This window comes from Symphodus melops, assembly GCF_947650265.1.
Source record: "Symphodus melops genome assembly, chromosome: 17".
Lineage (NCBI taxonomy): Eukaryota > Metazoa > Chordata > Actinopteri > Labriformes > Labridae > Symphodus > Symphodus melops.
In genome coordinates this window covers 1,603,182-1,613,819 of record NC_136707.1, presented here as the reverse complement: position 1 = coordinate 1,613,819, position 10,638 = coordinate 1,603,182, and the positions used below count along the sequence as shown (strand labels likewise).

Below are 10,638 nucleotides of genomic sequence, written 5' to 3'. Positions count from 1 at the left end.
AACAGCTCGTGCAGAACCGCCTCATGTCCAAAGTTGGCAACAGCCATACAGGCGACTTAGTTTTAACCTATCACACAAAGCGAGACAGAGACGAAGGTTTAATTGCTCTGCATTTGGATTAAAGCCTTGAATTGAACACAACTATAAAATGGTTTACTCTTAAAAGATGTGAATTTACATTTTTCTGCAATACAATTCAGACAGTGTGGCCCACAAGACATTTTTTAACTAGAAATTCATTGTACTGTGCTAGAATGTTCATTTTTACTGTAGGATAACGTCATATAACCCAAGTTTCCTTGTCTTCACCAACCACATGCACTAGCTAAAACACTATAGGCTATATTAATGCATTCATTACATTGCATTCATCAATACGACCTATATTGTCCCTTTTACTGTATAAAGTTTTATAAAATTTTCTAAATTAGCGCTACACATATATTTCTTTAAATTAATGTTAATTACGAGGAATAACTCCATCCGGTTTACCTTTACGGTCAATGACCCGTTTGCAAGTTAATTGGTAATGAAATATTTGCGGAAGGTGTCTTGGTCTCGCTGGCTTGCCGTAGCAGCTTCGTTTCCATGGTGACTGTATCAGACGCTCACCGTGTTCTCTTTTCACTCTCTGCACCGGAGGTCATTTTCACGTGTTAAAAGTTTTCAATGTGTGACCAGGAGGAGATTAATAAGTTCTTCACCGTGTTTGAGGGCTCTTCTCCGGAGGATGTGTCCCACGCAAGGCATTTCTGGAGCTCGCAGTCGCTCCTACCTCCGCTGGAGTCCCGCCTCGTGTCCACAGATATCCGTCAGAGGCTGCCTGTGTCCCGGCCGCGAGGAAGCAGCACCACCGCCGGCGGCCCCAAGCTCCCGGTCCAGCAGCAGCAGCAGCCCGGGCTGAGTGTCCACACTCCCCGGCAGAGACAGGAGGACAGGCGGCGGTATGAAGCCATGGCGGAGCAGAGGAAGGAGATCCTGGCGCTGCTGAGGAGGCAGAGAGAGCAGAGGATCCCGAAGGAGCTGCTCTCTGCAGACTTTAAACCCAAGCTTAAGGTGAGCCAAGAGAAACAGAGCAAGTGTGAAAACTCCTCAGACTCTGAAATGGACATGCAGCTGGTGCAACAGCTGCAATAGACCTCAAAAACATCACTTCAGCATTGAATGTTGTTCATAGAAAAAGTAAATCATTAAAACAATCAGTACTTGTGCTTCACATGTTTATAATGTCTCTCATTTACTCTAGACTTAAAGTATTTTTTTGTTAAGTATTTAAAATGTCCTTAAAACTACATCACAAAAATAAAGCAGCGCTCTTATTCCATATTTATGAAGGATTCGATTATTGTGAACTAGAGCTGCCAGGAACACAGCAGTTCACTTCAAACAGCCTTACATGAGGTGAAGTGAAGCCTGAGGTGGATATTCAAATTCCAAATATCCAGTGGAGAAGGCCCAACCATAATAGGATAAGAAGAGGCCGGCTGGATGTTGACTTTAGCTCATTTGGCTAAAGTCTTCAAAGCACAATGAGCACACAGAAGCAGAGGTATCCTTAAGTGATCCTCTATATTGAATCAATCTCTAACTTATCGAATCATTTTTACCTTAGAAGAAAACAGTATTAACGTCATTGATGTGCTTTGACAAAACAAATGGAACAGTTTGTGAATACACTGAGGTTGCAGGTTGAATTCTTTCACTCAGTCCTGTCAGAGTGCCGTTCAATGCTCTACAATGACACTTCAAGTCTGAGTCTCCAGGAGCGAGACAACGAGGATCCACTTGAAAAAATAGCTTCAACAGCTCCAGCAGGGTCTATGTATGACCATCGGTTGACATAAAGTAAACACCCTTCTTCCTACAGGGAACGAGGGAACAAAATACAACATTCATACATCCAGCAGTTGTAGACATGCACACACCAGGGAGAGCATTGGATTATCTAATATCAGAGGATGTCTTTGAGATATCTCAGACAGGACCTTCACTGTGGATTTGCAGTTTGAACTTTGACCTAATGTGTCATTTTAACATTTTTAAAACACTCAAAAAAAACCAACATCAAAGTCAGGAATGCATCTGGCCCAAGTTTCATGATTCCAGGTTTGAAGCAGGAGGGTGTAATGACAATAATCTGCCACAAGAGGTCAGTAAAAGCTCACTTAACTCGATGCACCAAAAGAGAGCTCGGAGGAAACGAGAAGATGATTAATTATCGAACACAAATTAAAGAAATAATTAAACAGATTTTAAGTCGTTCACCTTCAGAATCAGCTGGAGGTGACATGCGTGCCCCTCGAGTTGAACCCTTGTCTGTTTTTATCGAAATCACTCGCCATGAAATCCATCAAGTCTGAGGCTGTGTGGGCGTCTGTGATGTCTCCGTGTTTTCAGGGGTGGAAACTGATCACTTTAATATCTGTATGCCAGCTGTTGCTCGCTCAGTTTGCCGCACTTCATCATCCGCTCGTACGAGAGGCCGGGCTCACGGGGAGTATTATGGTCAGTGGGAACTGATGTTCGTGATATTTAAGTGACATTTCATACTGAGCCCCGGGAGACTTTACAGTCGGATACAGAGCTGATCAGATGAAGGTTCAGCTGAACAACATTTACAACGTGACACTTAATGTCGTGCAGTTTCTCTTCCTCCCTGTTAAACATAAATCAGCGTATTATAAAAGGTTTGCGTTGTGCAGAGAAAACAAGATGTTTCTTTTTGTGTTTTGGTAAATATCGTCTACACTTCTGTTCAGCTCGGATCTGTTTGCTCAGGCTGTTGCAGCTCTGCTTCCTGTAAGGTCAGTTCACTTCCTGAATGTTCACCTCGTGTTCGTGTTTTTGGAAGACACGTCTTATTATCATCTCATGTATGGTGGCGTGCGAGTGTTGATGGCTTTTTTTTTTTCCCCCCATGAGAAGATGGTGGCTGGCAGTGATGTGAAGAAGCAGTTCTTTACAAGCTGCTTCTTCAATGAAATAAAAACTGTTTACTATTTTCCGAGCCAGCTAATGAGCAAGCGTGGAGCGTCGACTGTCATACTGTTGAATTTAAAACTAAACATTTAAAGCAGCTGGCCTCTCTCCAGACTCCACAGCCAATCTGTTGTCCAAATATGGTCACTTTGGTTCTCCAAAAAACCAAGATGGCGACGGGTGAAATGTCAAACTTTAGGCTTCGAGGTCATAAAATCAACTGTTAAATTAAAACTACAACTTCAAGTACACTTCAAAGGTTTGGTGTTAGCAAAATCAAGTTTGTATGATTTGAACTTCGTGTTCTTCTTGTTTTGGTGTGAGTCAACGATATCGAGTGAAGCACAGTCAGATAAGAATTAAAACAGAACCTCCAGACAGATTCAGCAAACTCGATCGATGTTGAGCCGAGAAGATAATTCATAAATAATTTCAAGCTCTTTTTATCGAATCGTTCTGGACTTTCTTTCACTGCGGCGGGAGCGTCTCAAAGACCTGTTGATCACAAACACTGAACCATCACTCTGATCAATCCAAAAATAAATCAAGCATTCTCTTTCACCTCTCAGTTCGCCACGATTTCTCCGACGGCGAGCTCAAAATGCTGTGAGAGCGAGCAAAACGTACACGAGTGAATACGCGGCGCTTGTTGGAATACATGTTTGTATTTATTGTTGATTAATTCAGACCGTTGAGATGGGTCTATTGTGAAAGCTCATTACGTTACAGATAAAATAGTGACTTGTTGTTGCAGAGCTCGTTATTAATATTTTTTTTTCTGTATCCAACAGACTGCAGTAGATTCACACAAACACCCTGATCACGTATTCAGACAGCTGTCTGAGAGGCTCAACACAATCAGCTGGGTTTGTTTACAAATGACAATCAAGCAGTCAGAATAAACACACACACACACACACACACACACACACACACACTATTTGTCTGTACTTGTCGGGGCCCTGGTGTAATGTATTAAATTTCCCCTTATCTGTAGAATACAAGGACTTCACAAAATGTAATCACTATCGGAAATCTAGTCAGTGTCAAGATATGACACTCAAAGGTTGAAGGAAACACACACACACACACACACACACACACACAGGCTTACAGTCACTCCTTGTGTGTGAGCAATCGATTCATTTGGCTCTGAAGGGAGTGTGTGTTATTTGTTCATGTCACAGGCTGACAGAAGACTCTGATTAACAAACTCCTGTTTTTTTGTTTTGTTTCACGTAGAGAAAGACCCGTTTTAATTTATCACATTTAATCTCTAAAGTCTGCACTTGGTTGCACTGTGATAGTAACTACTATACTGCAGGAAGTAGTTTAAGGAGATTCACTGGCAGCGTCGTGGATGATGAAGATCAGCGTCATTCTTCAGACTTGATTGGTTAATTACAAAAAAAAAAGTTCTTAACTGTTCTTTATTCATGACTTGCCGTCCGGTGTTGAAAAATGAAACCAATGCAGAAGTTTCCACTGGCGGTTGGACCCAGTTCAGCTGTTTGTTTGGCGTGTGTGTTGATGTGTGTTGATGGATGTACGCCGCACACACAGATCCTGCAGAAACAGGAAGTTGGTTTGACAGCTTAATGCGAAGATATAACTGAAATAGCCTTTCACAAACTTCCGCGTGTTTAACATCACACCATCTATTTAACTTTGCAAATCTGTACTTTAAGTGAAAAGATTCGAAGGGAGTCTCTTGACTGTAGAGACAGGTGGGTGCATTTGAGCTGTTTGCCAAAAGGCTCAAGGCAGCCCAAGGTGGTGATGGTTGATTTATCAGCGTTAAACGATTTCCCCCCCGCCGCCCCCTAGTGGCAAAGACATGATCATCAAAGCATTAAATTACGTCGGGGAAAAAAAAAGGATTTTATTTCTCTGAATCCACCGCCGTCAATATTTGACCTTTCATACTCTTGTGTGGTTAAATAATACAACAGTTAAGGCATCAAAGGGTTGCTCCCTGATGCAACGTTGCAGCAATAGTCCAGTTAAGTAGCCAGTAAGCCTTTCAGCGCTCTGAAGTTTCTAGACTGTTGGCCAGGGAGGGTCAACAATTTATGTTGAGAGTGGCTGTGATAGCCTGACTTGAACACTTTATCCAAATGTCTTTGAGATGTAAAATCCAAGTTTGAACCCAAAATTTGAGACTGGTGGGTAAAATACACAAATTTAAAATCTTTAGAGACAGGCCGGGGGAGATGAGGCAAACTTGTCCAGTGTCGGGATCAGGGTTGACTCCTAACCAAATCAATGAACACAGCAAAGAAAGAGGATGAAGTTTTACTGACTCTTGCATCAGCGAGGTTTTCCAAGAGCCCCAGAAAAGCTTACATTACACTCAACAGTGATTAGATAAGCGTGGATATTTTTAACCTACCAACAATAATTCAAAGTTAATTCTATAAACGTGACTTCTATCCCAGCTCGGGTCTTGGTGAAAGTCTGTCCTTGACCCATCCATCGTCTTGAACAGCGGTCAGCGTTTTCCGTTTAATAACGCAGAGCGGCACACCCGCCCCAAACACCGAAGTCCTTTTATTTTCACATGTGAACAAGAACACTGAGGTTATTTATGGATCGGTCTCTGGTGTCTGTGGCAACCTGTTGTTGTGCAAGAACAAAATAAACTGTCAATGACAATAAACCCGGAGCGGGCCTCAAATCACAGCAAAACATGTAAGCTTTCCAAAGGCATGTCGTCCCTGAGGTTGAGTTTAAAGTCAGGTGATATACTGCTGTCCCCTCTCTCATAAAAGCCACACACCCAGCGGGAGGTTTTACAGTTGATAAGTACCAGAGAGAGTCTTGTAAAAAGTCCCACTTTTAATGAACAAGCTTCTTGGCCGCGCTCTCTGACTTTGAAAAACATCTCCTGGGATTCATGAAGACGGTCTCAAAGCTGCGTTAAACTGCTGTTTTTCTCTGCTGGCTGTGCGATAGAGAAGCTTTACTGTAGTCTCAGAGGGCTGTGACAGCACACACATATTCAGACAATAACACATTTTTCAGCTAATAAAGATTTGATGGCGTTGGGTCGATTTCTTGTTTTTTTGGCGAGAACTAGCTCTGGCGAGACGTACCTCATTTGCTCACTGTTAACACAAGAAATAAATGTTATACAAGGCCTTTCATCAACTTTATTGGACGTGATGATAGATTCAATTAACTTTTAACGATGAAAACACTTAGCTTTAAAAAGCAGAGTCCCTGCGGAGCATCAATCCGGTAATCGCTTTATGCATTGAGCTCTGTTAGCTGCATGTGAGCTAACACTTGGTTAGCATCATGTTAGAGCTTTAGTGTCTCTTCAGTGACACGTTAAGAAACTAAATTGTAGATAATGGTTGACAAAATGCCAACAGGAAGTAAACAGAAGAGTAGAGTGAGAGGCAGAAAACTATAGTTACTGGTTAGCCTTAGCTTAGTTAGCTAGTGCACACGAGGTTAGCCCTGTAGCCCCTGAGAGCTAACAAGCAGCGACTCTGGTTAATGCTCTTATAACCAATAACCAATTAAAATTAAAACGTTCATAATCTCAGGAGCAAGGGAGGATTACTCAGTATTCAAAAGTACCAAGTTGGGATACAGGGAGGTAAAATGGTATTTGTATCTATAAGGAGAAGCTAAAACTCCTTATCTACAGTACTTTAGTTGGTTCCTTATAAAACGTAGATATATAGCCTATTGTTTGTAAACAACACATTGCAATTTTTTTTACATTTTTTACAATGTTTTCAACCTTCCCTGAATCTAGATCCTCCGAGCTGATCAATTTTAGTTTCAGTCCGTGTCTCGTTTGTAGTTTTTCTTAATTGCAGAGAAGGCTGAAATGAAATCAAAGCACTGATATCAAACATTGCACCTTAGGTTTTGAAGTCTCAGCTCCTGCGCTCATCATACAATGATTAAACTGAGAAGTGGGGAGACTAAGGTGAAGGATGACGAGTTCAATTCATGAGAATAAAAAGGTATTGATCGCTGGGACGTCCATTTGGAAATGAGTTGTCCCGTTATAAATGCCTGCTGTTTCGTGATGGAAACAAATAGCTGTTTCTTTGTTTCTGTTTACAATTTGTTTGTCTTACGAACGCCAGAATCACAGCAAACAAAACCGAATGACTTATATCCAACGTCTGTTCAGCGGATTAAAAACTCGAGTTAAAAACAGGGTTGTCGTTAATAAAACAGCTTATGAAGTGAGCCTGTTTGTACTGACTGAAAAATGCAGGTCCACCTTGAGATGAAGCATTACCGTCATCAAGCCCCATTAAGCCCAGGAGGAGAAATGTGCATCTAATGTATTCTCCAAGGACTGAGCCTTAGCTGTACCTCATTTAGTACCAAACTAGAGGTGCTTGTCATTATTTGGAGGCTGCACGAGAGCATCATGTATCACCTCTGACTCAACTATAACTGGAATATGCTGCACTGATCAATTATCTTGGATGAGCAGAAGAAGAAAGTAAACAAGTTTTCATCTTTTCAAGTTGTTCTCCAGCATGTTTAGTGATTTTTGAGTCGTATAGGACTGACTCTGAAGTCGGGCTGAATCAACCACGAGCCACCTGACTGCATCAGAAATGTGTGAAAGCATGGACATGCAACGAGGCACTGCTAGTTCACAAAAAGTAAATTATCAAGATGAATTCAGACTTCTGCAAAGTGTTTTTTTTCAAAGTGCTCATGCCCGGATAACTACAAAATTGCGATTAATTGTGCAATCCTACTCCAAGTGCGACGGTTACTCATTGGCCTTTGAAGTAGGTCACCTGGATGTATCAGTCAATTTGTGTATTGACTATTGCTATGATAATTTAGTGGCTGAATTGATAGTCCATTTGACAAAGATGTACCTGGTTCTGTGAAGATCGGGAATCATTTGGTTGAACTGGAAGTTAAGTGTGAATAAAGTATGCTATGCTGTTTTGAGTTTCATATTAAGTGCAGCAGAATGATATTGAAATGTATTTGCTCAAATCTGACTCCATTGTCTAAAACAAAAAAAGTGTCATGTTGCATCTCCTGTTTCTTGAACAAAGAGAGCCTCCTGCAGCCTTCAGTTTCACACTCCTGTGTGTCACTGTATGTTGTCATGGAGAACGTACCGAGCCTCCCTCTGTGTCTCCCCTTTGATATAAATCCCTGATCTCCATTTACAACATGTCGATGCAGTGAAACGGAGGGTTTGACTGCTCCGCTAATCTTCCCACTCTGCATCTCTACTGGCCATTACAGCTCAGAGTCCATCCATCAGGTCCGTCTGTGGACATATTATAGATCAGAGGGAATCTAGCTGGCACGGCTAAGTGATGGGAGGGGGAAGGAATCCATAACTGCAGGTTCCCATCAAGTTCGACTCATCCCTGGAAAGCTATAACTCATGCTGACAAAATGGTTCAATCCACACATTGAAATTGGTGAACTGTTACTCGCATGTTTCTTACAAATTTTAGCTTATGATGCTATCTGTATAGGGATTGACTTTCAGGGTAAAAATGACCTTAGGCTTGAGTTGAAAACTGGCTGTGTGTATCCCAAAGGAGAGAGTGATTTAAGGGTCATTTCAGTTATTTAATCATCCGTACAGTGTGTTAAAGACTAATCATTGCAGAAGTTAAAGGGGACTTGTTGTGAAAAATCCACTTTTTCAGTGTTTTTGAACATTTATTTGGGTAACCTGAGTGTCTACAGACCCCAAAAAAATGTGACATAAATCCATCCAGTCCTTAGTTTGTGGTCTGCGTAAGTCTGACAACACAGAGAAAAATGCTCCGTTTTAAATGTGCTCTCCTTGTGATGTCACAGTGGGATTCTGGTTAAAAAAAAAAAATCCCCTCCCCTCCCCTGGGATCTCCACCCCCAGCCTGGAGCAAAACTTTTGCCCAGGTCGGCCATTTTTTTTTTTTTTTTTTTTTGGTCGCTTGCGAAGGAGTGGGGAGAACTGAGGGGGGCGGGGTCATGGCATTTAAAGAGACACGCACACCAAAACGAAGCATTCTGAGAGAGCTGGATTCATGTTATATTTGGACCAAAGCACAGCCCAGAGGTTTCATTTTGACCACAGGGGGGCGCTGTTTGAAAAGATGGAAAAAGAGGGAGAACATGTCCTCTTTAGCGTTACTTCTCTTCTTGATGTGCTTCAAGAAATCATATTGAATCCAGTCAGACAAAAGACAAGAAACAGAATGGGTAGTACATAGATAAATACGTGTATTAAATACATTCAGACAGCATTTTTCAGTTCAGTCACCGGCATGTGTGTACAGAAGATTCACAACCCATCACTAACCACCAGTTTACAGACAGGCAGCACAAAGATTTGTGTTTGGATTATGTCTACCCCAAAACCTCCCCTGAACTCTTACTGAAACTCTGAGCCAATTTAATCCCTGCTGTTCACAATCTGCCACGTGTTACGTAACGCACAGAATGTTTCCCAGGCTCAGATGAACATTGAAAAGCACCCAGAAGAAAGTGAAGCGACCTCAGAATCAGCAGGAGATCGGCTTTCTGTCCAGCATGTCGACAATACCTGACGATAAACACGTCACACAAAACTCCTGACATGAGTCTTCTGATGAGTGTATTTCTCACCGCACTGGTATTGTTTCTGTAAAATGCATGAAATAGAATTGGCCCATATAAGCTAAACTAACTTTTAATTAAGTTTGTTCATTTCCATTTCCGGCTGATTTCCACAAATGAAAGTGTTTGCTGCAATGTAACTAATTTGTGGAATTTAAATGACTTTCAATAGTTATTACGCTCTACACATTTCAGCTGATTCCTCTGTATAGAAACGTCGTGATCCCTAATTTAACTTTAGACTTTTATTTTCCCTCCAAAACTTTTCCTGAAGATTCTCTTGACTGAGCTCAGTTTCAGCACAAAACGATTCTTAAAGGCCTAATATACGTCATCCTAAATATTGATGAAGCAGAAATACGCTTTGTAAATATGTCTTGAAGTCATGACTTTAAAAAAAAAAACAGAGCAAAGTGAAATTCCCCCTGGATTTGTTGTTCTGAGCTCTGAGTTCAAACTGACAGGATGGGGGGGGGGGGTTTGTTTGGGTCTGATAATGTTCTCTGAAAGTCGCTTAATAAATCTTTTTAAATTGCAGAAGAAAGAAAGAAAGAAGAAAATGTGGTCCTTGCTATCTTTTTCCCCGTTCTGTTCGTAACTTTAAAACACAAACTAGAGTTAGTAATTTCAGAACTTTTGATTAGATCTCGCGGTGCTCATGCTGCGTAACAAAGAGGAATTTCACTATTGTTGTTGTGCGTACATTGAGGCACTGATAATCGTTTTCAAAACTATGGTACTAGTGACTTAAACTAAATTAGCATTCAGTCAAGGGACCAAAATATGTTATCGATACTTTGACCCTCGATGGATTTTACTGCTATCGTATCAAAGTTTAAATTCTGTAATGTTTTCACCTGAATGAACTTTGAGTATCTTGTTTATTCCGACCTGGAAGCAACCATATCAGAGCACAAATCCACGTCCACCTCTTCTTGAAGGAACGACCACAGAGAGGGACTTTCTTTGATTTTATTTTGATATATTAACGGCGTCATAGTTGAAAAGAAAAATACGCTACAGGGTCCGTTCAGCTTTGATCTATGGGTGTCATGCGCT

At 41.3% G+C, this 10,638-nt stretch overlaps 1 protein-coding gene across 1 annotated transcript; it reads left to right on the top strand.

Annotated features, from left to right (window-relative positions):
• Positions 1 to 561: 561 nt before the first annotated feature.
• On the top strand, positions 562 to 1,216 carry hoatz (HOATZ cilia and flagella associated protein). The gene has a single exon (XM_079367183.1). It carries the CDS (start codon positions 670 to 672, stop codon positions 1,135 to 1,137), a length of 468 nt encoding a protein of 155 aa, XP_079223309.1. The 5' UTR covers positions 562 to 669; the 3' UTR covers positions 1,138 to 1,216.
• Positions 1,217 to 10,638: the final 9,422 nt, after the last annotated feature.

Excerpts from the sequence above, each read along its gene's own strand:
- hoatz (XM_079367183.1), top strand. The coding sequence starts at position 670 with ATGTGTGACCAGGAGGAGATTAATAAGTTCTTCACCGTGTTTGAGGGC.